Source organism: Strongyloides ratti, assembly GCF_001040885.1.
Source record: "Strongyloides ratti genome assembly S_ratti_ED321, chromosome : 2".
Classification (NCBI taxonomy): Eukaryota; Metazoa; Nematoda; class Chromadorea; order Rhabditida; family Strongyloididae; genus Strongyloides; species Strongyloides ratti.
This window is the reverse complement of record NC_037308.1, coordinates 16422733-16449883: the sequence shown is the minus strand read 5'-3', so window position 1 is coordinate 16449883 and position 27151 is coordinate 16422733. Positions and strand designations below refer to the sequence as shown.

The window sequence follows — 27151 nt, the reverse complement described above, 5'->3', positions numbered from 1 at the left end:
TAAATTATTTAAATATCATCTTCATAACCTTGATAATTTATTCTTGGTGAATCTTATATTGTCATATTTAATTATGACGCAAGTTGCACCATTAGACTATCCTGTAAAACCAAAAAAATCACTTCGAACAGTTGCTTTTATTTCTGTAGCACTAGCAACTGTCTCTGTTTTAGGTTGTGTTATTGTTCTTCCATTAGCTTACAATAATATTCAATCTATTCATTCATATATGCAAAATGAAGTAGATTTTTGTAAGACAAGATCTAGAGATATGTGGAGAGAGATGGTTCAAATGCAAATTTCTGGAGGTGTTCAAATACCAAGAAAAGTTAAGCGTCAATATGATTTTGGAAATGATGCTAAATTACCATCTGCACCACCATTACCTGTAAATAATGAACCTAATCAACCTGTTGGAGGAAGTTGTTGTACATGTCAAGTAGGACCACCAGGACCTCCAGGACCACCAGGAAGAGATGGAAGACCAGGGTTTGTTAAATAAATAAAAAAAATATTTTATTTTAATATTTTTAGAGCACCAGGTAGACCAGGAAATCCAGGACCACCAGGTAGAGATGGTGTTTTATTACCAGGTCCACCACCAAAACCACCATGTCAAAAATGCCCACCTGGACCACCAGGGCCTCCTGGACCACCAGGACCAAAAGGATTACCTGGTCCTCAAGGAGATCCAGGAATCCCAGGACGTGATGGAATTCCAGGACTTCAAGGACCACAAGGACCTCCTGGACCTCAAGGTCCACCTGGAGAAGCAGGTGAAAAAGGTCCTGTTGGAGATCCGGGAAAAGTAATTAATGGTGCACCACCAGGACCACCTGGACCACCAGGACCTCCAGGACCTCAAGGGCCTCCTGGACCACCTGGTAGAGATGGCCAAATTGGAAGACCAGGACCACCAGGACCACCAGGAGATGCAGGAGAACGCGGTGCTGATGGATTACCAGGGCCAAATGGTCCACCTGGTGAAAGAGGTCCTCCAGGATTGAATGGATCTTGTGATCACTGTCCAACCCCTAGATCTGGTCCAGGATATCAAAGAAAAAAATAACTTAAATTACTCTTTTTTTTTAATTTTATAGTCAATTAAGGCTTCATGCCGGGACAAACTTTGGCAATTATGTATTTCAAACATGTCATTTTAAATAAAAATAAGAATATATTTTTTTAATAATTTCTGTTGAAAAAAAAAATGTATTGTTTTCTGAAAAAAACCGTTTCATGTATTATAAAAATATTTTTATCTTCATACTATGTGTTAGATTATATTTTTTTTAAGTTTTTAAAATCCTTTGTTTTTAGAGTAATATAAATATTTATAAAATGATAATATTATTATAAAATAATCAATCTCTATTAAAATAAGCTTACGCTTAAGTTTTAATAAAATGTTAAATTTTTATCTAATATATATTGGCTTCAATATTTTTTTACAAAAAATAGGTTGATTATTAAAAAAATATTGTATATAAAAACAAGATTAGCCAAATAAAATGTTGAATATTTATAATATTACATAACATTGAGATGTATATAAACGTAGTTTTTCTTCATATGTTTCATAGCATTACACATTGTACAATGCAAAAATTAGCATATTTTTACCTTTTAGCTTTATTAGCTGTTCCAATTGCTTGTGGATCACATGAAACAAGCGCTTCTAAGAGTGCTGAAGAAGACAAGAGTACTTGTTCAGATATTGTTGATGAAGATGGTGAATCTGGAAAACCTCTTTTAATTGAAGCTTTGTGGAATATTTCTATAACATTAACTGGAAGTAGTCAAACATCTTTTAATGAATTCATTATTTATTTAGAAGATAAATATTTTGAATCTGGAAATTATACATCAATTGAAATTGTTAATGAATGCTCATTTGAAATATATCAATTTTTTATGATTAATTCTAATTACTACTCTGAATTTCAATTTATACAAATAGGAACATGGGGATCATTTTATAATTTATTCCAAGTTGGTATTTATCTTTCTTCTGATAAATTCAGTGGATGTTGGAGTGAAAATTCTTCTGGAGAGTATGATATTCTTATTAGTTTTCAAACATTCCAAGCAACATTATCACAATCTGACCAAACTATATTTGAAACATATATTACTCAATTAGAAACTATTTTATCTAGCACTGATGATTTATCAACAAAATATGCAGAATTCTATTCACTTTGTCTTCAAATAACAACAGATCATTCAGAATGGGAATCAGCATTTTTATCTACTGAATGTGGAAATATGGGTTCATTATATATGCTTTTCCAAATTTCAGTTCAATATTATCGTATATCACTTATTCCAAGCATGTTCTCAGGTACTCCACAATGTTCATTTGTTGAAGGGTTAGAAAGTTGCTTATCAAATCCATCTTATAGTATCTCTGCTAGTGATAAAGCTTATATTAATGCAACAATACTTTCTTTCCAAGAAATTATAAATGATCAATCTTTAACATTTGTTGAAAAAATGCAAAACATTGTTTATCAATATGAACAATTTTTAGTAACTTTCTACTACTTAGAAGAAGTATTTCTTTCATTCGAAATTTCAGCAGAATTTGGTACTTTTCAAGATTTTATTTCTATTTTTGTATTTGGTCAAACTCAAGATTGTTGGCCAGAAGGATTCGATGTCACAAGTTCACCATTACCAATAACAGAAGTTACAAGTAGTGAAATTACTGAATCAGTTACTAGTGGAGAAACATCAGGAGAAGTAACAAGTGGAGAAACTACTGAAGCAGTTACTAGTGGAGAAACATCAGGAGAAGTAACAAGTAGTGAAATTACTGAAGCAGTTACTAGTGGAGAAACATCAGGAGAAGTAACAAGTGGAGAAACTACTGAAGCAGTTACTAGTGGAGAAACATCAGGAGAAGTTACAAGTAGTGAAATTACTGAAGCAGTTACTAGTGGAGAAACATCAGGAGAAGTAACAAGTGAAGAAACTACTGAAGCAGTTACTACTGGAGGAACAACATTTATACCGATAAAAACTACCACCATTAAGATGACTACAAAACCAGTAACAGGAAACTGTGCTACTGCACCAAAACAATGCCTTGCATTAAGTGGCAATTGGTCTGTTATTTATACATCATCTACAAAACAATGGAATTCATGGACAGCTTCTCAAAAAACAAATTGGAAAAATGCGTGCACATCATTTACTAAAAAATATATTAAAAACACAAGTATGACTCAAATTCAAAAAATCAAAAATGTTGTTATGAGCATTAAGCAATATGTAAAAACATTTACTTACATGAAGATAAAAATTTTTGCTATCAAGATTGTACAATGGGGAACAATTGGGCAATTATGTGGATGTTATTAAAACATCATTTTTTCATAAATAAAATGTTTATTTTTTATATATAAATAAACTGTCTATTGATTTTTTTTTTTAAATATTTTAAGATTTATATGAAGCTTTCCATGATTCAGAACCTTCTTCCCAATCATAGGGTTCATCAATATTAATATTGTTATTCTTAATAGCTAAATTTAATAGTCCTCTTATATATGAGTAATCAATTTGTGATAAGAAGTTTAATTTTGATAAATAATCAAATATTCTAAAAAATTCTGTTTTTGGACAATTTTTTAATAAATGTCCAATATGTTCCTGATGTCGATATTTCATTTTTAATTCTAAAACTTGTTGTTTGTCATTTTGAACACATGTACCCCATGGTAAATTTCCATTCATCATTTCAATAATCATGTACATCCATGATTCAATATCATCTTTAGGTGATTGATCTTGAAAATTATGTGCTGCTAGCGATGCATATCTAATTGTACCATTAAAATGAGTAGTTTTTCTATCAACTTTTTCTGGATCATTAGAATATTCTTGGACAAATTTTTCTCTATTATATGCTTTACATAAACCAAAATCTATTATATAAACATATACTTTATTGTTTTGTTTTTTTATAACAAAATTACTAGGTTTAATATCACGATGAATAAAATTATTTTGATGAACTTCTTCTATACATTCCAGCGTTTCAAGTGCTAATCGAAGTGCTGTTGATGTAGAAAAACGTAATTCTACAAATTGATGTCTTAATTCACTTAAATTTTGATCTAACAAATCCATAACAACAAATTTAAAGTGTCCAGCAATATTTCCACGATCTACCAATTTAGGAATTCTTTTAAGATCATTTTTTAGACTTAACTTTAATAGCTTATATTCAACATGAATACAATTATTTTTATAAATTAACAATTCTAGTTTTAATGCAAATTTTTTTCCATCTTTTCTTCGTAATACCTGAAAAAAAAAAATAGAAATATATAAAATATAATATATAAAGGATATCTGAGAAATTATTTTTATAAAAAAAAATATTTTTTGCTTCTATTATTATTTAGTAGTTGAAATATGAATGAATCTAAAATTTTAGTTTTATGGAAGATTTATATATACAATCAATGTTATAATTGATTCATTTATAAATGCGCTTTTTTATAACTATAGAAAAATAGTTATATTCCATCATATTTAAATATTATTTTAATTAAAATTAATATTTAATTTATTATCATGATAATGTAAAAAAAAATGTAATAATAAAAAAATTGATTATTATTACATATTTTTGAATTTAAAAATGTCTTACAATAAAGTTAAAGAATTTTCTTTAAACATAAACTTTTAAAATAAAAAATAAAGACATTATCACTTTAAAAAATTATAAGTTTAATTATTAATATTGAAATGAAATGAAAAGATTTAGACTCTTCCAAATTTCAGCAATCAAATGATAGTAAAATTAAAAAAAAATTATTAAAAATTTTTAATATTAAAGTTAATTTTCGGATATCCTATATATATATATATTTATATATATAAAATAAAACATACCTCATAAACACCACCAAATTTTCCTCGTGAAATTAATCTACCCACTACATATGCATTTTTTTCTCCATTTACTAGATTATTAATTTTTGGTAGAAGATTTGATACCGAGTCTGAATCTTCACTTTCTAATGAATCTCTATTTTCACTACTCATATACAATCTAAAAAATGCCGACTCATAGACCTTCATAATGTTATTATGATAGAAATAATATAAATCAACAATCAAATTTCATTATTATAATGTATGTGGATATTCAAGATAATTTTTATATCCTCTTATCTTACAGTCTCTCTTTTTTTCTAGATGATTGTTAAGGAGAAGTGAATGCTTTATTATAATGTATATATATATATATATATATATATATACATGTAAGAATGTTTAAACAAATTTTAACGTCAAATATCTTTTCATTCCACTATTTGTTGACTAAAACTAATATTTATCTCAAGTTTATTTTGTAGTTTCTTTACCTAACTTAAATGATATTATACAAAACTAAAAAGAAAAATTTTTCAAAGTACACTTTATTGATATAATCTTAAATATTAAATAGGAACATTTAAAAATAAGAAATGAATAAAAAATATAATATTACAATGTTAAACTTCCTTATTATTTTATTTTATTGAAATTAAAAAAAAAAAGTTAAAATTTTTATAAATAACCATTAGAATTATTTTTTTTTGTCAAAAAAAAAGTAAAATATAAAGTACAATAAAAAGATATAAGAAGAGGTTGATATATAAAAATATAATTCACACGTATAATGTTATGTTATCAATGAATAAATGTATTATTTTAAACATAATAAGAATAGATTAAGTTGTTGTGATAAGATATATATATATCAGTTGTGTGTTAAAAGCAATTAACTAATAACAAATATATCTTTGCATATATTTTAAATAGCTCGCTTTTTAATGTATTCTTTTAGTCTATTCATGTCAATTGATCAAAAACAATATTTTAATGGCATTTTTGAATAATAATAATAATTAGATCAATATTGTTTTCTTATTATTAAACAACATAAAACTACTGATTCCATATGTTTTGTTGTTTATCATATACATATTATATAAATATAATATATCTATCACAATAACATAAAAAAAAAATATTATATATATTATTATTATATATATATATATTTATTTATTATATACAATATATTAAATTTTTTCAATTTCATAAAGTAAACTTCCATAATCTTCAGCTTTTAAACGTTCTGCACAACTCATCAAAATATAAATTGTAGGAGCAGTTGTTAAAAAAAGAAATAAACTAGCAAACGTATAGTCTAGACGACGTGCTATTGAAGTCCATCCTTGAGTTATTAGTTGTTTCTGTTGCCTTTTTATATCATCATACTTTTCTCTTATTCCATTAACTTTCCATTTCATTAAAAGTATATTAAAAATCCATTCTGGTGGTATTTTACCACCTTGTTTAAATGCTTCTCGATGAAATTTTAATATTGGCCATGTTAAAATTGTTGCAAATGTTACAAGTAATATTTGAAAAAGAAAATATTTTATCAATAATGGAACATGTAAAGAACTATGAGGAACTTTTTCTGATACAACTAATGAAAGTACAGCCATTGATAATATTGATGTAACACCAAGAGTAAATCTTTCTTGTCTTTCTCTTCTTGATGAAAATCTTGCATACAAACCAGCAATAGATAAAGCACAAACAATATAACAAGGAATAACTAATGAAACAACATAATGTAATGGTTTTCTTGTCACTTGAATATGATATTTTGCCTCTGAAACAACTGTTCCTTCGTGTTCATATGAAGTTTGTTCAATATAAACCTTCTAAAATATAAAATATTAAAACATTTTTAATAACATTAATCATTGGTTATATTCTTTATTTAAAATTATAATATTACGACTTTGTCTTATTGAAAATTCTAAACTATTAAATATACATTAAAAAATCTAATTAATATAATATAACTAAGAAGCTTAAATAAATTAATTCCTTTAAAAATCTAATAAAAAATAATTTACTTCTCCTATTATACATTTTATCAATTAAATTGATTAATTTTATTTACAAGCTAATTTATAAAATGAAAAGTTTTCATATATCTAAGAGAATAAATGTTTCATTTATAAATATTCTTTTTTACTTACTTTTAAGGCCCATTCATCATTTGCATTGTAATGTTTTAAATAATTTTTATTAGAAACATTTAAAAGTAATTTATCTTCTGAATATCCCCATGAAGCAATCTATAAAAAAAAAGTATGAAAAATTTAATAATACAATAAAATATTACATCAAAAGAACATTGTTGTTCATCAAAAGGAAATTTTTCTATTTCTATATGACACATTACGGTATACAATGCTGGATATGAATATACAACTTTTCCATCATAATAAACTTTTACTGGCATTCTAATATTTTCTAATAAATTAACATATTCAAGCCTAAAATTTTTATTTTATTAATTTAATTTTTATTTTAGTCATACATATTAAAAATAATAATATCAGGAACCCAAATAATATCTATTGGTAACCAGGTATAAGTAATATTAGAAAATTCACTTGGATTCCAAGAAAGTGATGGATCAATCCATTCCTCTACCATATAAACAACAGCACTCATTTTTTGATGTAACTCATCAATACTATTAATATGTACCAATTCAATATCAATATAAACTTCAATCAAATTATCTGGAGGTGAAATTTTGTTATGTCTATTTTGTAGATAATTTGATAAATTCGCAATATTACCATAATTTTGTAAACAATAAACAAATAAATAATTAGTAATTATTTCAAAACAAATAATTTTTTGTATAATATTCATTATAAATTTTTATAAAACATATAAAAATACAAATATTAAAAAAAATATATATATAAACAAAAAAAAATAAATATTTTTTTGATAGAATAATATAAAAGTTTATAATGCTTAAATATAAGATATAAATGAGATAATATTTTTAGAAAATACTATAAAACATAGTGTTAAGGTGGATAGATAGGATAAAAAGATTTTATTTTAGAAATTGTATAGATAAATTATATTTATGACCACATAAATTAAAATTAAGTATTATTTTAAAAGAATTTAAAGAGAATAAGAAAAATAAATTCAAAATGTTTCATTATTTTATGATATTTTTTTTTTTTTAAAATATATATATTTTTGTATTATCTTAAAATTTACATTATTATTTATTGTTTTATTAAAAATTATTAAATAATTAATGTTTTTTTTTTATTTTTAAACTTTATATATATTTTTTTAATACTAATATTTGTTTATATTGTTTATATAATTTATTTCTAATTATCTATAAACTTTTTAATGTATCATCACATTTAATTTGCACTAACATTGTCCTAAAATAATTTTATATTGATGAGCAATAAATATTTATAGATATCTTACAACATTTAAATGTGTTATTAAAAAAAACTTATTAATAAAAAAAAAGGTTAATTATAAAGTTACAAAAATAAAAGTAATAAAAATTGTTTTTAGATTAAAACTTTCTATAATAAAAAAAAAGTTTAAAATATTTTTTTGTATAATTTTAGATATGTTTTAATATTTTTTTTTTATTAAAGTTATGCTTGAATGTAAATATTTATGATATCAATATTTTAATTAACAATTAATTTTTAAAATTCAATTCCTGTTTTTAAATTTTCATCTTCTTTTTTCTTCAATTTACTTTTTGTTGTAAATTCATATTCTTTGTTTTTTTTAGGCTTTGATTTAGTAATTAATCTTCTATTTGCACTACTATAATGAGCTAATCGTTCTTCAGGTAAAAAGATACAATTATATGTGTCTTCATCAGTTGGTTCAGTTCTTATTTCATATACAAGCTCTGGTTTATATTTATAAATATAATTATTACTCTAAAAATTTTTATTATTCAAATATTCAAATATATATTTACCTTTTTAACTATTATTACATAAAAAAAACAAAAAATATATATTAAAATACCTAGTAGAAAGATGACATTTAATTGAATTATTTTTCTGCTCCATGTTTTAGAATCAAATAGTAGATAAATTGATTCTATCTTAATTCTTGGTTCTATTTTTGGTATTTGTGTTGTATTATTTGCCATATTAAAAATAATATATTTTATCATTGTATAACTGATTATTATTTAGATAAAATAAATTCAAATTTGTTTATTATAAACATTATATGCAAATTTATGTTTGAAAAATAAAACATTAAAATAAAAATGTTATGAAAATGATTATTAATATAAAAATTCAATGTTAAAACGACAGAAATTAAATAGAAATTATGAAACATTAATTTAATATTATAAATTTATTTTAGAAAAATCATAACATTGTTTCTCAAAATTAATAATATAAAATTTAAAATGATAATTATGTTTTTGATTTATTTTTAATACATAATAAAATTCATTTAATCTTTCTAATTAAAAATTCATTCTTTACACTCTTTCAAAATTATTTTCTTTAATTTTATATTTTACTTTTCAAAAAAAAATTATTTATTTAAAAAAATATTTATTTTTTAGCATAAATATCTTCGAAACTTTTCAATTTTAATAAAACTATTTCAATTTCTAGAAATAATTCAAATATCTCATTTTTGTTACTTTTTTTCTACCTTCTTTGTTTAAAATAAGATTTTATTGGGTACTTTTAAAGTATATTTTTATCTTAGTAAAAATAACATACTTTTAAAAAATGTCACATTTATGTATTACTTTCAATAAGAGACTTCAGAGATTAACAATCATTATTAGTTGTAAAAATAATCTAAGTAAAATATTTTTTGAATATTTTTAAAAATATATTTCAAATAAAGTTTTTTTTTCACAAGAAATTTTTTTTTTGAAGTTTTCTAATTTAAAACATTTCTTATCAAGTATATTTTTTTTTCGTTAATTTTGTTATTTTTTAATAAAAAGAAATCTTATAAAATTTTAAAAAGTACCCAGTAAAATTTTAAATAAAGTTTATTGAATATATGGAATTATAAAAAATAATCAATGGAAAGAAACATGATGTAAAATGATCTAAAAATAAAATTTAAAACCATTTTTATGGCAAAATTTTGAATATTTTATAAAACTATTTAAAAAAAATTTGAAATATAATAATTATAAATACATTTATGATAAAAATAAATCTTTTAAAACAAATGTGATTCTTGAAATTTTATTTTTAAAACAAAAATTTAAAAAAAGATAATGACTAAAGAAAAAGTTGATAATTTTTTTTACAATAAAGTTTTTACCAATCTAATTTGACATTACGTTAGATAAGATTTTGAAACATATAATAATAATGATTAAAAGAATATTTCCAAATTTTGAAGTTGTTTATATAAATGTATCTTACTTATAATAATAAAAAATTAAATGTCATTTTAAAAGATCTTGATAATTTTTTTAAAATGTAATAATATTGAAATTTACACTTAAGATTCTTTATTATCATTTTTATTAAAATTTATTCCATAAATATCATGTTATAATTTAAAGTTTCTGAGAAGATAAACAAACTTAAAATTACAAAGTAACTTGTTAAATTCTTAAAATGATATTACAAAAAAAACATTAATATAAAGATTAAATATTAATAATAATTTATAAAAATATGATAAGTACAATTTACCATATAACATTTTATTATATTAATAAAAAATATTTTCATAAAAGAAAGTTATAAAATATACCTTTTTAAAAATGTTAACGGTAACATTATCTCTTAACCTGTTCTTTAATAGCATTATATGTCAGATGTACTGACATATCAAGTATATGAAAAACAAGATTTTTAAACAAAGTTTGGATAAAAGTAAAATTAATTAAATTGAAATAACAATTATCTTGCTTTTACTTTATTGAAAACAAAAGATTGGAAACTTTTTTAATAAATTGACATTCAACCTTTAAAATTAAAGTTATTTGAAGATAAATTTAGAAAGAATAGACAAGATATTAGACAAGTCTAAAATAAAATAAAATATTAAGGTTGATCTTGTAATAAAATAGAAAATTTATAATTGTATTAATTTTTATTTTATTTAATTTATTCTAGCATGTTTAATAAAATCGGTTTTTTATTGTTTGAATGTTTAACATTAACAATATTAATAAATATCAACTCTTATCAATTTGGTTGGAGTCCATTAAAAGTATTATTAGATTCTGATTCAGGAATTATTTGTCCCTCAGGAAATAAAGCTTATATTCATCCAATTTTAGGAGATTTACAACCATGTAGTCAAAGTTTAAATTTTTATAATAAATCTTCATGTCCAGGAAAAGGAATTGTTTGTGAAAGATTTCCAATACTTGTTCCAGGATTTCAAGATTTTTGTTGTTGGGAGAATACCACTACTAAAGAGGAAGAAATTATTCTTAATGAAAAATGTTTGTTTACAATTTATTTTTATTTAATTAATATATATTATAGCTTCATTACCAAATATTGAGGAAGAATCAAAAGAAGTTGATGATAAGACAGATATTAATGAAGTTTTATTACCTGTAATTCTTAGACCAAAGACAAAGAAAACAAAAAAAATTTCTACTTCAGTTAAAATACCTAAAGGAGGAACTTTTAAGAAAACTAAAAAAAGTAAAAAAACTACCACAACATTACCTCCAACAACTACTTTAACAAGTATGGAAATTACCACAACAGTGCAATTACCAACAACAGTTAAACAGAATAAAGTACGACGTGGTCCAAAATGTCAGAATCCTGAAGATTCAGCATTAATTGATTTTGGTAATCGTTTACGTGATTGTTATTATCAATCATGTCCCAGAGGATATAGATGTGAAATTAATAAAGATCTTAGAAGATATATATGTTGTGGAAAAGAAGCTTCATTATTTTTACCACCTGGTTTACCACCATTACCTAGTCCTGTTCCAATTGTTCCTCAATCATTTAGACCAAACAATGGAAGAATAAATGGTATTCCATATTTTGATGATGAAGAACAAAAAAAAACATATGAAGATAACATTAATATTTTAGATAATTTAAGAAAATCTAATATAAGACAATCTCCAAGAAAATTAAAAAAAAATGGAAAACAAAATTATAATGATATTGATGATGAAGATAATATAGAAAAAAATAATAGAGATCTCATGGAAGGAATACCTTTACAAAATAACTGTTCTGATGGTGAACTTTGTGAAAGTGATTCTTCTCATTTAATTGATAATGAAAATCCCTGTATTATGAATGATTGTTCTTCAATAATTGTAACTCATCGATTACCATGTAACAATTGCCATGGTCCACTAACAAGGTAATCAATTTTTCTTTTTATTTATTTAAAATTATCATTACTAATTCATTAGAAAATATTTACATTAAATATATATCCTATCAATACTAAATAAATTTTTTTTTTTTTGTATCATTTTAAAATAATAATATTTTAAAGAAACAAAAGTGATAATTAAGGTAAAATGTGATATGAGTAATAGTGTATTCTAAATATTACATTCTTACATTATTCATAGCTCCCAATTTATTACTTATATGTGTTGACAAACCATTATTTTGTAAATTTGAATTTGATCCATTTATTGAATTTTTTTTATTCATTAATGGTGTATTAGAATCTAAATTACACTTTGATGCTTGAAAATTTCTTCTTACAGGAGGCATAGGATTTTGTTTTATTTGGTCAATACTTAAAACACCACGCCTTTTCTTTGGCATTTTTGCACGTGCCTGAGTATGTGAATAGTACATAGCAAAATTAGACACAATAACTGGTACAGGTAATGCTATTGTTAAAACTCCCATTATAGCACATAAACTACCAACAATTCTTCCCATTGATGTTTGTGGAGACATATCACCATATCTATAATAATTTAATAATTAATAATTATATAATGTAACTTACCCTACAGTTGTCATTGTTACAATAGCCCTATTTTAAGAAAAAAAAAATATTAATAAATAAATTTAAAATATATATAAAACTTACCACCATAAACCTAATGGAATACTTTGAAATTGATTTCCTGGATTTACTTCAACTCTTTCAGCATAATATACTAATGATGCAAAAACAACAATTCCAAGAACTAAAAAGAAAACTAATAACATCAATTCTTTGGCTGAAGCTTTGAAAGTATGCATTAAAATTTTAAGACCTTGCGAGTGTTGAGTTAATTTAAATAATCTCATAATTCTAATAATTGAAAAAAATTCTAAATCAGCAGTTGCTCCAAATGTTGTTAAAAGAAGATCTATATAAAAGGTTGTTGTAGCAACCATATCTATTATATTAACTGGTGCCTTAAAATATTTTGTTTTTGATGGGCAGGTAAGAAATCTTATAACAATTTCAATAGTAAACCAAATATTACAAATTAATTCTACAATAATAAAAGAACTATGTGGTCTAGAACTTTTTTGATCAATACCAATAGCCTCAGTCCTATATTTAGTGTTTCTTTTTGGAATATAATCTTGTTCATAATTTTTGAGATGTTGTTGATGCCTGAGTTGTTGAATTTTAACAGAACCATCCTCATAAACTTTTAAATGATAATCTCCAGGTTGATATTTTGAAAAAAGTGTATTATCTTTTGAATTTGATGTTCTTTTATTTCTATCTGATTCTTTATATTCAAAGAAGCCATTAATGTAAGATTGAGATAAAACATTTTGAAGATTATTATTTTCTTCTATTGTTGGAATATAACTTGTACTCGTGATATTTCCAATATCATAAACACGTAACCCAGGATGAGTTTTAAGGCAAAAAACAAGTATTGCTGCACAAAGAAAAAATACAGAAATTCCTGCTACTATTTTAGCACTACGAGAAGATGATGGTTCATCAAAAATTCTCCATAATTTTGGTTTTAATTTTTGCCAACTTGATAAATTATCATTATAATAATCATCTTCCCAACCAAATAATTTATATAATTCTTCCTAAACAAAAAAATTTTTTTTTTTTATATTTTATATATAATAATATTATTACCTTATTATTAAGTGTCTCATCATCAATATCAAGTTTATCTAATGTTGCTAATACATCTTGTGTATCTCTATGTTGTGTATATGTCATCCAACAACATGGTTCAACTTCATTAGCATCTAAACCCCAATATTTTAATTCTTCCTCAAACAAAGGACCACAAACATCTAAAGGATAGTGCAATTTTCCAGTTCTATAATAATTTAAAATCATATGGAAGACTCCTGGATGTCTATCAAAGAAATATTCATTAAGAACAGGATCATAATTAGCTAAATTTGTTGTTAATCTTGATAATCTTGTAGCTGGTATTTTTTTTAATGTATGCCTATAACATTCGTGCCGAATTCCACCAACATTAAGAATAACACGATACTCGCTATCCATTAATATTCCTCTAAAAATTAAAAAATGTGATAATATAATTTGTCAAAAAAAAAAAAATTATTATGAGTAAAATATTGAGTGACACATTTTAAACATAATAATTTTCTTAATTTAATGTTATGCAATTTAAAAAAAAAAAAATAGTAAAGTAAATGTCAAAATCAGTTTTAGTAATAATATGAAATATGATAAAAAAGATTATTACTAATGAGTTAAGAAGTAAAAGAAAACATCATTACATTAACTTCCATATGAATATTTGAAATAAAAAATTATGAATAAAAATATAAAAAAAATATAGTTATTATGTTATTGTTTTTTCAAATATTAATAATTAAAAAGTTTTAAATACAAAATGAATTGTCTTGAAAAAAGCAGTAAAATAAAAAATTATTATAAAATAATATATAAGTTTATGTATATGTATATTCTTATATTTCTGATATGGGAATAACAAAAAATAATAAATTCATCTTTAATTTCATTAAAAATTTCGGTATATAGATTATTAAAAAAGTATTTTTACTTAGTTTGAAAACAAATAAATTATATAATATGAATAGAAAAATATATTTACGGTTCAATAATTGGAAGTATATAGAGTAAAAATGAAAGATTAAAAGTTTAGAAGAAAGATGGTTTTATAGCAAAGATTCTTCAATAATTAAATTATAGTATCTTCTTATTTAAAAGAGACAACCGTTTATTTTTACTACATTCTACAACTCCTATTACCAAAAAAATTTTTTTATGTCAATTTTTAAGTTAAGAAGAATCAAATTATGAAATAAAATCAATGTTTATGAAATATTATATCCTATTTTTATATTATAAAACTGTAAATAGACATATGAAAGTTAAAAAATAATATATATTATAATAAAAAGGTAATAAAAATATTATTTAAAAAGATAATAAAATAAATATTATATTTAAATAATTTGTATTGTTTTTGCAATAAATATCATTTTATATATATTTATTAATAATTATTACTATAAAATTTTTTTTTTATTAAATAAAAATAATTATCACTTTGATTTGAAATTTAATAATTTAATTTATAAATTTATAATTTAATATCTACATTTGAAAAAGCATTACTTGTTTATAACGTAAATGAAAAAATAGAGAAAATATAATAAAATCATAGAAAGGAAATGAAATATAAGAAATTCTACAATGCTTTTATATATTGTCAATTTTAATAATAAGTTGTAAAATAATAAACCTAATAAATTTATAAAAAAAAAACTGATAATATTATGATTATTTTTAAAATAAAAGTAGGAAGAAAGATTTTTTAGTAAAATAATATAAGAAGGTAGAAAAAGAGAGTGGTATAGAGTAGAGTGTCGTATTTTAAATAATTAAATACATCAAATTAGAAGAAAAAAAAAATTATTAAAATTGGAGTAGAGGTCTAGATTAGAAGTATCTTTTTCCGCCCTACATCACATTATTTGAAATTCATTAAAAAGAGAAAATAAAATTTTTATGAGGTTCCAGTTTGCTTTTTCAAGAAAAACAATCTCATGGTAATAAAGAAAGAATTTTTCATTCTTTTTTGTAAAAGAAATATTTAATAAAAAAGTTATTATATATTTGATATAAGACACAATATCATCATTAGTGAATATTAACGTTGAGTATAAAATTTTTGTGCCTTCTTTATTTATTATTAAAATACGGTTAAATTATAATTACTTCTTTTCTCTTCAACATACAAAAGATATCTTGATAATCTCTGTTGCGCAAATATTCAAAATTAAAGAAACATTTTGAAAAAGGATAATAGGAAATTGAGGAAAAGAAATTTTAAATATTTTTCTTATAATAAGAAATGAAGATAAGTTTTGTTAATATAAAAAAGATTAAGTCAACTAAATTTGTCGTTTATAATTATAAGTTGAAAAAAAAAATTAAGTTTTCAATTGTGTATAATTACCAAAACTTTAGAATTATTTATAGTAAGAATAATAATGAATTTCTTAGTGATTATTTAAATTGCCAAAAACACACTTTTTTATCTAAATATTATTTTATATAAAAAAAAATATATATATAGTAAAAAGTAGAAATTTAAGTAAGTAAATATTTGAATAATATTTCAAATTTCAAAAATATAATTAATAATTTTAAATTATAATTAAAATAATACATGTACTTTTAGTGAATGATAAATTAATTACTACTGAGTTGGTAAAACTAGTCATTAACAATTTAAACGTTGAACTTTATAATTATGTGGAAATTTAAAAAAAAAAAAATTCATTTTGTATTACAGTTCCTAATGTCTATTGAGTCATAAATAATAATACAAAATAAGATAACATCATTTTCTTATGGCACTTTTAAAAAGTATAATTTTTTTTTTGAAGTTTCAAAACATATGTGTTATTTATTAATATATCACTATATCAACAGGAAATGATATTTTTTATATATCTATATATATATACATGCATTATATAAATAAAAGTAAAGCCAAAAATCTCAGCCCAAATAATTGGCTTGCCCTCTCCCTATTCATATAAACCTTCATTTTAGCTTAGAATGTTAATTTGAAAAATAGATGTATATTTATTTAATAAGATTTGATATTATATATATATATATATATACATATAATAGGAAGAAAGTTTCATATATCATAGAATTTTTCTAAAAATATACTTAAAATACAATTCATCCTATTACAGTCTTTATGATATAATGAAAATTTAAAAATACAACAACATTTATAAAACAAATGTCTTTAATTTTTATATTATTCAACCAAAATATAAAATTTTTAATGATAAAATTTAGTAAAAAAACAACAATATGTGATTTTATGAATAGTATAAGGAAACTAAAATGCTTCTCTTATACATAATAAAAAAAAAACTTTTTTGTTTTCTTTATTCAGTATTATCATATAGAATTGCCATTATCACTCAATTAATAATTCATGAAATCAAATACTAAAGTGACTATAAAAGCTTAGTTTTTTAATAAGTTGCTTAATTATTATATATATACACACCAATTTTAAATATTTGTAATGCATGGCACCTTACCACAACAATTTAATGTATGAATAGAGAAATTTTTGATAAATAAATTCATTGTATATTTCATCCTTTCTTCTTTTTTTTTTGACCTCATTAATATATTTATATATATATATATATATAATAAAATCTTTTGTTTATAATTATTATATTGATAATATATTAATCTTTGTAAAAAAATGTTTTGAAAATATTTGACTATAAAAAATAGTTAGATGATATTTTTTTGGCAAAAAAAACATCTCATTTTACGGTGTAAAGGATTATATAAATCAAAAAAAAATTTTTTTTTGAAATAAAAGTAAATAGACATATTTAATATATATATCTTACACAAAATTCTTACTATTTGATATGAATTATTTTATTACTTTATCATTCTCTTTTTTAAGATTAAAGCAATCTAATAAAGAGACATTTTAAAGAATGATAACAGGAATAAATTGTATCTGAGAATTATTTTTATAAAAATATAAATAGGAAAACTAAAGTAAAAATTTGTTTTATATTTTTTTTTTAAAAATATCAATGCATGGAGAGTGATAATGAGTATGATAAAATGTTAAAGACTTATAGAGAGTTCATTAAATTCATTAGCTTGTTATTATAGTTTAGTTTGCGCAAAACATTTGTAAATTCTCATGAGAATTCATTAATTGAAACAAATTTTCACACTTTTACAATAAAATAACCAAAAACTGTAAAACTAATTGTATTTCTAAATATGACGGAAATAATTATCGTAATAAATTTTATCAAAAATATAATCTATTTAACATAATTATTATGATTTTCTTTTTTTTTTTTATTAAGTGATATTTTAAATATATAAAAATTAAAAATGTAAAATTTTTTCTAGTAATAAAAATATATTAATAATAACAAAACTTAATCACACATATAAATATAAATTCTCAAAAAAAAAGAACTTTAAAATATTCTTACATGTATTTTTATGTCACCTAGTGATATGTGAGTTTAAAAGGATAGTTAAGTGTTTATCTTCACATAACTTTTCCTTTTCACCATCCTAAGGAAATAAATAGTCAAAAAAGTTTATACAAGAGCTCATAAACATTTCAAAGGAACATTTCTAATAATAATAGTATGTCTCCGGGTATGCATTAAATAATACTAATTTTTTTCCACTTATAAACTATTTTTTTTTCTTACATATTTAATATATTTTTTTTAATACAACAATTGTTATAAAAAAACAACAACATACCTTTCATCTAATTCTTTATTTGGTTGTTTGAATGATTGACGATCCAAATTTCTGAAGCTTCTTCTAAAACTCATTTTTTTTAAAATAAACTTTTTATTTTCCAAATTTTAGGCAATTAAATTTTTTAGTCTATTAATTCTTACATATAATAATTTTAAAAAAAAAAAGAATAAATAAACAATAATAAATTTTATAATTCAAATAAAAGTATTAATTAAAGATACTGTAATTAAGTGTTAAAAAATAATATTTAATGAAATTTCTTTTCCCGCCAAATAAAAATAACATTAAAATAAATTAAATAAAATAGTTTATAAAAAAAAGTAATAATCTTATATATAAGTAAGATATTTGAAAACTTCGAAATGATGAATACTATTGGATATTTTTTATAAATTAAAAATTTCATTTACACTGAAAGTTTTTAATTAAAATAAAGAACAAATAAAATATTCATGTCTTTAAGATAGAGATAAAAACTATTCTATTGATATGGATGATATTATGCACTAAAAACCGGCGTTGGTGTATTCCAAAAATGTACTATTATATAATCAGTTGAAATATTATGATGAAAAATATAAATGTGAAAAATTAACTATTCATTGTTATAATTAATAAAATAATATATATATATATATTAATATATATATACTTTGTTTTTTTTAACAAAAAAAAAATGTACTACTGTAATAAGAAATTAATTTAGACAATTTTTTTTTTCTTTTTTTCATTATATGTTATTTATATGAAAATGATATTTTTAAAATCTATATTAACTTTATAAGAGATATCGAAATAATTCTAATTCACATAAAGTTATTATTTTTAATTTGTTTAGACATAAAATATATTTTTTTTTTCTTATTTTACTAAAAAAAAAAGTACACAATAAAAATATAAACTTATTTCTACTGATCATTGTTCTCTAGGGACTTGAAGATGACAAGAAAAAATTTAAAGAATTAAATTGAGAGGAAAATAAGATTTATATATAAAAAATAATATTTATAAATCGTAAAGTAATTGAAATTATGAAGCTAATTCTTGAAGCGTAATAAAAAATTTGTTGAAGATATTTTCTTTTATGATAAAAATTTATTCAAAAACATATTGTAAAGAGATAAAAATAAAGGATGGATCTAGTGGTAGTTTGAGAGAAGGCTTTGAATTTTAAAGTGTCTCATTTTATTTTAAATTTGACTGAAACAGTTTGTTGTAAGATACAGGCTATTCAAAATATTGTTAATGACATTATCCTTATAAATTGATTACACTTCATATATGTGGTAAAAATTATTAAAATTGTGATAGGGGTATGTCATTTTATATAAAAATAAATAATAAAAATATTACTTAGAAAAGAAAATGGTAAAATAATAAACATTTGTTGAAAGTTTATTATAAATGGTAATGAACATATGATTGCTTCATATTTCAAACTTATTTTTATTTTAACCTAATAAACATATACTATATATTGTATAGATAAACAATTCATCTTTTTAAAAATATAATAATTGTTAAGTTTAAATTTTTAAAAAGAATTTATTAAAAGGTAAAAATATATGTATTAAATTGTCAAAAAAACTAAATTTATTATAATATTTATTTAAAATAAAAAAAATTATTATAAAAATATAATAAATAAGAATAAAATTTTTTTGAAGATTCAAAAAAAAAAAATAATTGAAAAAGTAGAATTTGTAAAGATTTTTTCTACTTAAAAATCCTTGATAAATATTGTCCTTTATGTTATTTTTATATCATAAAAGAGAAATCTATTATAGTTACTACAATTATGTAAATAGCTTTATTAAACTTTACAAAATACTTAGAAAAAAGAATAAAAAATTTTTTTAGATTATAATTAAATTCCTGTCAATGGTAATTCTTGGCCGTCTTTAATATCACAGAAAAACTAAAGTATAAGAAATATTATTTTAAAATGATATGTTATATATATTAATTGCAGGTATTATAAAAAGAAACATTTCAAAAAAGAAAATTTTTTATGTAAAATATTTTCTTCAATATGCTTTAATAAATTTATGTAAATAGTCTTATTTAAAAAATATGTCACTTTTAAAAAATGCGATGATGTACTTTAAATTTGACAATATATTAAAATAAACTTATTAGTATCTTTTTGAGTAAAAATGGTAATTTTTAGCAAAAATGATACAAGTATAAAATAATTAATTAGAAACAAAATATATCAAATTTTATAAAAATAGTTTTAAAAGGTTATAAATTTTTTTTTTCATAAATATATAATTAAAATTTCATTAATAATTCTAATTCTTTAAATCGTCTTTCTAAATTTACAATTTCATTTTGAATTACCTTTTGAATTTCTCCTATTTTTTTATTATCACCATCCTTTTCTATTTCACTAAAAATAATTTAGTACATTAAAAGTACTATAAAAAATTTAACTTACATTTTTAATGGTTCCTTATTATTATTATTATTATTACTATTATTATTACATTTATTATCAAAATTTTTAACAATTTTTTCTTCTTCTTTCTTATTTACTAAAGATATAGACGAATTATCAATAACATTATTTGATATATCTTTTTTTATTAAAGAAGTTTTTAAATTGTCAAATTCTTTTTTTGACTTTAATATTTGAGATAATATTTTTTCAGACTCTTCCTCTTCTGGAGAACTTAAATCATCATAATATTGTGATCGTCTAACATTTGATGAAGTAATTTTTAATGAAGGTAAACGATACCGTTTCATATACGGTGAAGATTTATGTGTTACTATAAGAAAAAAAAATGTATATATATTTTTGTAATATCTAACTTACATGGCATAGAAAAAAAAAGTTGATATTTTTTTTTAATACTTTAAAAAATTTTAATAGTAACTGTAATAAAAATTATTTCTGAAGAAAATAAAAAAAAATAATTAAATATAAATTGTCACATTTTAAATGAAAAACTTCAAATAATTTTGATAATCAAAAGTTGTAAGTCATTTTAGAAGAAACATTTTTTTAGTTTTATTTTAAAATATATATAATAAAGAAGTAATTATATAGCATCTGGAAAATTATATATTTATTGCTATTAAATTGAATAATTAAATTGACATTAAAATGAATTTTTTGGCTCAAAAGCTTTTTCAAAATGAAGTTTAAAAATGATTTTACTGTTAATATATATAAAGAAAAAGGAACCTATATCAATCAAATTAATTCATTTTTCTCTAGTTTGCGTGACTTTAAAGAAATAAAAGAATTTCTAGAAATAACTTCCTAAAGCCATGATAAATTTTTATGTAAAAACAAAAAAAAAATTATTGTTTGATAAATAAAAAGAAATCAAAAAAATTGTATGGTAATTTTTTTCTAACATGGATTTCTTTTAATTTATCGTTCTATTTTGTTAAAGGGTAATAATACTTTACTCTTCCTTATTTGACCATTTCTCTCTTTCTTATCATTATTTAAAATGAAAAAAAAAAATTATACATAGATGTATGAGACATATTATAATACTGTTAAAGTAAATAAATGTTAAATAACTTGGTTTTATTTTTGATAACACTAGATTTGCATTTTATTACCTCTTTTAACTATACAAAATAAAGTTCAAAAAGAAGCTTTAATAATGATATTCCTTTGGGCTAACATTAATAAGAACATAAAACTATGATAATTAAATTTTTTTTAACACCCTTAATTATTTTAAATAATTAAATATTTTTGTTTTATCAATATAAAGCATTAAAATAAATAAACCAAACATTATAATAATATTTTTTTGTATTAAAAAATTTTTGTAAATAATCTTTAAAGTACTGTTGAATTATAACTAATACCTTGTATACATATTAAATTATCAAAAAATGGAAAAAAAAATAATAATAAATAAAATAAAATAAAAAAATAGTATAAATTTAATCCTCAGATTTGTGAATATCATTTACAGGAATTTATAATAAAACAAAAGAATAACTTTACTCTATTAAAAAAAGATAGACGTTTAAAATCTTATTTTTAACATTTTCAAATGTTTTTTTCATCAATATATAAATATATGTATTTTTTTTTTTCTAGTAAACGAAGCTAATTTTAGATAATTTGTTAATTTTATTAATATTATAACATATTATTTATTATTATTATTATTAAGGCATGAAAAAAAAAATAATTAATATACATCGAAGATGGGGTACATATATAAACTAATACATATTCAGCTTATCTTTCAATTTTTTTTGAATATTTGAAAAAAAAACTATTTTTTTCTAAATGATTTAGCAGAGTATCATTAAATAAAATTTTATCATACACTATTTTGTTATTTTTACGCTTCTACTGCTTACAAATTTTTTCTTTATCTAAAAATTAAATATTTATATTAATATATTATTTTATATTTTAAAACTACCAGAATGTCATTGATGAATAGTTAATTCTTTAAAATCATTGTTATTTTTAATGATATTATTTCCTTTATATAACTGCCTTTCTAATGCAGGACAAGATCTTGTTGTTATACAATCTCGACTTTCATATGATTCACCAACACAACCTGATGTATGATAAGCATTATCATAAATACATGTACGAGTTCGTACTTGTTTATTACAAAAACATTCATTCCATTCTTTCCAATCAGACCATTGTGCTTGACGAGTTTCACCTAATTGTGGTTGAAATGGTTGTCCTTTAGAATCTTCACTTTGTGTAATAACAGCTGGTAATGGAATTTTTATGTCACTTAAAAAACCAGAATCTTGAGGAATTAATTTAAGTGATTTTGCCTTATTAGACATTAATGGTCTTAAAGAATCATCAACAATTTTAGGTTCAGTTGTAGTAAAATCATTCTCTATCATATCACTTTCAACTTCTTTCATTAATCTATTTAATTTTTTTATTTCTTCTTTAATTGATTCAGGATCACTTAAATTTGTATCATCTGTCAAAGTTCCCTCTAATAATTGTTTTGTTTCTTCATCTAAATCATCATAAGAAGATGGATCAATAGATGAATCAGGTGACATTTTTGTTGAAACAGGTTTTCTTCTAATCTCAATATTTTTTTTCATGTACTCTTCATTAAATAACAAATCATGGTCATTTGCTGGAATAGATTTTATTTTTATTGGATTTTTAATATTAACTTTTTTTACAGCTTTTTCCATATTTTGTATCATAAATTGGAGAGCATTTTCTGTATCACGTTGAGCCTCCTCTACATCACCCTCATGTTTATTTATTATATTTAAATTAACATCATGTTCAATTTTATTACCTTTAACCATTGAAAGTTTTGGAATTTTTAATTTTCTAATTCCTAATCCTTTAACTTCACCTTCTTTTATAAAAATAGGTTTAAATGATGGAGGAATTGTTGTTTGTTGGGTAATTGTTAATATATTATTTAATAATTTATTACTTATTGTTGTAGGTTCAGTTATTAATAATGGTTGTGGACTTATATTAGTAGGTGTTTCTATTTTTTTTGTTGGAAAAACTAAAGATTTTACAAAAGTTTCTTCAATATTTGTTGTTTCTGGTAATGGTTCAATAACATCCATTACATCAATAATTTTTGTTGTTGAATATAAAGTTGTAGTTGATGGTGGTAATGTTGTTGTTGTTGTTGATGATAATAGGCGTGTTGATTTAAAGCTAAAAACTCTTTCTGGTTTATTAATTACTTTGTTTTTGTTAGGTATTTGTATCTTTGGTTCCACAACATATGACGGTTTATTTTCTAGATATGAATGATGAAAAGCACTTATTGGATAAACAACTTGTGGTTTCAATTCTGGTTGTTTTTGATTATTATATTTTTTACCTTTATTAATAGTGATTGTTGTCCTTTTATCTTCTATTCTATCAGTAGTAAATGTATCTTCTACAAATGAAGAAGTAACAATATTTGAAGGTGATGTTGTAGAAGGAATTTCTGTTGTATATCTTTTGGAAGTATTAATATTTTTATTAATTTCTTGTTTATTTGAAAAATTAATACTTATATTTTCAATAGGTTTCTCAACATTAATAATTTTTTCTCCTAACATAATGGGTGGTTTAATAGTTGTATATAGAGTGTTTTTTTTATTTTTAAATAAATCATTTCCAGTTTCATAATCAGCATATAATTGTTTCATAGCTTCTTTACGATCCTCTTCCCATGGATCAATAACATCATAATCAGAATTAACATTATTTTCATTTACATTTACATTGAAACCTCGTAATTTTTTAGAATCTAATGAACATTCTTTAGTTTCTTGATTAGGTCCTAAACAACTAAATCCACGAACTGTATTACATGCTCGTACACGAATTTGAGCATTATTAACACAGAAACTCCAAGCAGACCATCCTGCCCATATTGAAGCATACACTAAAAAAAAAAGATAGTAAATTTTTATTTATTATATTTATATATATTTATTAAATATATATATATATATATATTATTCTATATATTTATATATACATATATTTATTTATCCAACTATACTTTCATCACCTTTTTATGTAACATTTTTAAAATTATTTAATTAGGTTAGAAGGTTAATAATTAACATTAATAACCTTGAATTTTATAAAGCATTTAATATTGTAAATATTAGAAGGAATGTAAAATAAAAATGTACTTCAAAATTTTTAAACATACATCTTTGAATATTTTGTGGTATTGGTTTAGGTGTATAGTATCCCTTAAATTGATTTAATTTTCCGGTTCTTAATGATTCTGGTCTTTCTGTAGTATTTGATACAATAATTTCTTCTCCAATAACTAAAATAGCATATAACAGTAGTAATGCTAATAAATTATGTACTAGCATATTGATAGTTAAATATAGTTATTATTATTATACTTAGGAGATCTATAAAAAAAAAAAATTTTTTTTAATATATTTAACATAAATAAGAAAAAAAAAAGATATTATAAATTAATATGAAATATATAAAAATATTTAAAAAAAAAAATAATTTTGATCATATATAATGATATTAGTAAAAAAATATATTTCATTAATAAAATTAAGATATAAACGATAAAAATAATTTTTTTTTTTGACAATACAATATTTATATGCCATCTTAGTAGAATAGTTAAATTTTTATATTATATAAAAATAGTATTTTAACCATCTAATGATGATAAAATATGTCTATAAAATATTTGTAAGATTAATGATTAGTTTTTACATGGATAATCCACTTATTATGTTTGTGGAACAATTAAATAATGATATATCTTCTATATTTATCTTTTGTCTTAGTTGAATTTTATACAAAATCCAGAAATTAACAAAGTGAAATGATATTTATATTATCCATTATACTTTGAGATGTCATTTATCTTCAAGTCTAGAGGTAATTGGTTAAGATAATTGAAATACTAGAAATAAACTGATTTGTAATTATTATTAACTAAATATACGTATATGATAGAAAGAAATAAATAAGAAATCTTTAAGTGGGTCAGGCAGTGATCCCTCCAAACATGGTCCGTTGATCCATTTAGGATGTTAAAATGTAATAGAAGAATATATGATCTTGACAATCAGCTACCACGATAAATACCAAATTACCATTTTTGTTAAGATAATAATTTATCTATTCACAGTGAAAGGGATTTTATTTTACAACCAAATTAATTATTATACACTCTTTTTCTATTTTTTCATAAAAGAAAGCTGATACATTATTGTAACAATATACATATTTATATATTGACCTGATAACAGCTGTAGAAATGTATTTCCTACCTATAAATGCTTTTTTTTTATTAATTTATTTAAAGTTTCTCAATGTCTAATTAATTCATTATCATATACCGTCCATCATTAAATTATATAAATAATTATCATACATGACATAAATCTATACTTCTACAATTTTTTTTTTTTTATATATATAACAATTTAAAATATTTTTTTTAAATTTAATTATTTTTCCAAAAAATAAAAATGTGTTAAAGTGATATAATAATAATTTAAATGTACAATTGCTTTAAGTAAAATTTATGAAAGATGAGGAAACACATGCAAATAAAAAATTTATATTCTAAATGTGTAAAATGATACTCAAGACATATCCTTTAAATGACTAATTTTCATTAATTTCCTTATAATATATTTCAAGTATATATTTCCATATAACTGTTTGGTTCTAATTTTAAAATAATAACTTATCTATCTTTTCATATAGATAATCAATTGAAAAAAGAAGATAACTTCCATAAGTTTAATAATTCATAATAAGTTCATTTACAATATTTATCATATAAATTTTTATTTATTTAAATTTTTAATATCATTTAATAAAAACAACAGGAATTAATCAAACTATTTAATTTCCGTTTATTTTATACAAAAATAAATAAATAAAATAATGGATAATTGGTTAAATCATTAATATGCTTTTCATGGAAAAATAAAAAATATGTTGTATTTATAATATTAATATATTATATTAATTATTGTACCTTACTTTTATAGTTTTCATTATGTTAAAAGCATTTTATTTTATAAACAATGTATATTTCATTTT

General features: G+C 21.3%; 9 protein-coding genes across 9 annotated transcripts; 3 read left to right on the top strand and 6 right to left on the bottom strand.

The window, feature by feature from the left end:
• Positions 1-73: 73 nt before the first annotated feature.
• Positions 74-1069, top strand: SRAE_2000520400 (Nematode cuticle collagen, N-terminal domain and Collagen triple helix repeat-containing protein; the record flags this gene model as incomplete). The annotated part of the gene is made up of 2 exons (XM_024644188.1): positions 74-489; positions 535-1069. 2 exons carry the CDS (start codon positions 74-76, stop codon positions 1067-1069), a joined length of 951 nt encoding a protein of 316 aa, XP_024509773.1.
• Positions 1070-1572: 503 nt separating this feature from the next.
• On the top strand, positions 1573-3366 carry SRAE_2000520300 (Hypothetical protein; the record flags this gene model as incomplete). Its single annotated transcript, XM_024644187.1, has 1 exon — positions 1573-3366. One exon carries the CDS (start codon positions 1573-1575, stop codon positions 3364-3366), a length of 1794 nt encoding a protein of 597 aa, XP_024509772.1.
• Positions 3367-3444: 78 nt separating this feature from the next.
• SRAE_2000520200 (Protein kinase domain and Serine/threonine-/dual specificity protein kinase, catalytic domain and Protein kinase-like domain-containing protein) lies at positions 3445-5097 on the bottom strand (the record flags this gene model as incomplete). The annotated part of the gene is made up of 2 exons (XM_024644186.1): positions 3445-4314; positions 4909-5097. 2 exons carry the CDS (start codon positions 5095-5097, stop codon positions 3445-3447), a joined length of 1059 nt encoding a protein of 352 aa, XP_024509771.1.
• A 989-nt stretch (positions 5098-6086) lies between these two features.
• SRAE_2000520100 (Neurotransmitter-gated ion-channel transmembrane domain and Neurotransmitter-gated ion-channel family and Neurotransmitter-gated ion-channel ligand-binding domain and Nicotinic acetylcholine-gated receptor, transmembrane domain-containing protein) lies at positions 6087-7545 on the bottom strand (the record flags this gene model as incomplete). Its single annotated transcript, XM_024644184.1, has 4 exons — positions 6087-6740; positions 7065-7163; positions 7211-7364; positions 7409-7545. The coding sequence occupies 4 exons, from the start codon at positions 7543-7545 to the stop codon at positions 6087-6089; spliced, it is 1044 nt and encodes a 347-aa protein (XP_024509770.1).
• Positions 7546-8576: 1031 nt separating this feature from the next.
• Positions 8577-9037, bottom strand: SRAE_2000520000 (Hypothetical protein; the record flags this gene model as incomplete). Its single annotated transcript, XM_024644183.1, has 2 exons — positions 8577-8819; positions 8861-9037. The coding sequence occupies 2 exons, from the start codon at positions 9035-9037 to the stop codon at positions 8577-8579; spliced, it is 420 nt and encodes a 139-aa protein (XP_024509769.1).
• Positions 9038-11001: 1964 nt separating this feature from the next.
• SRAE_2000519900 (Cysteine-rich repeat-containing protein) lies at positions 11002-12235 on the top strand (the record flags this gene model as incomplete). Its single annotated transcript, XM_024644182.1, has 2 exons — positions 11002-11335; positions 11379-12235. 2 exons carry the CDS (start codon positions 11002-11004, stop codon positions 12233-12235), a joined length of 1191 nt encoding a protein of 396 aa, XP_024509768.1.
• Positions 12236-12425: 190 nt separating this feature from the next.
• SRAE_2000519800 (BTB/POZ-like domain and Potassium channel family and Potassium channel tetramerisation-type BTB domain and Potassium channel, voltage dependent, Kv family and Potassium channel, voltage dependent, Kv3 family and Ion transport domain and BTB/POZ fold domain and Voltage-dependent channel, four helix bundle domain-containing protein) lies at positions 12426-18677 on the bottom strand (the record flags this gene model as incomplete). The annotated part of the gene is made up of 5 exons (XM_024644181.1): positions 12426-12798; positions 12841-12867; positions 12925-13883; positions 13936-14329; positions 18604-18677. 5 exons carry the CDS (start codon positions 18675-18677, stop codon positions 12426-12428), a joined length of 1827 nt encoding a protein of 608 aa, XP_024509767.1.
• A 2203-nt stretch (positions 18678-20880) lies between these two features.
• SRAE_2000519700 (Hypothetical protein) lies at positions 20881-21434 on the bottom strand (the record flags this gene model as incomplete). The annotated part of the gene is made up of 3 exons (XM_024644180.1): positions 20881-20998; positions 21047-21380; positions 21428-21434. The coding sequence occupies 3 exons, from the start codon at positions 21432-21434 to the stop codon at positions 20881-20883; spliced, it is 459 nt and encodes a 152-aa protein (XP_024509766.1).
• Positions 21435-23022: 1588 nt separating this feature from the next.
• SRAE_2000519600 (Thrombospondin, type 1 repeat-containing protein) lies at positions 23023-25437 on the bottom strand (the record flags this gene model as incomplete). Its single annotated transcript, XM_024644179.1, has 3 exons — positions 23023-23042; positions 23136-24989; positions 25266-25437. 3 exons carry the CDS (start codon positions 25435-25437, stop codon positions 23023-23025), a joined length of 2046 nt encoding a protein of 681 aa, XP_024509765.1.
• Positions 25438-27151: the final 1714 nt, after the last annotated feature.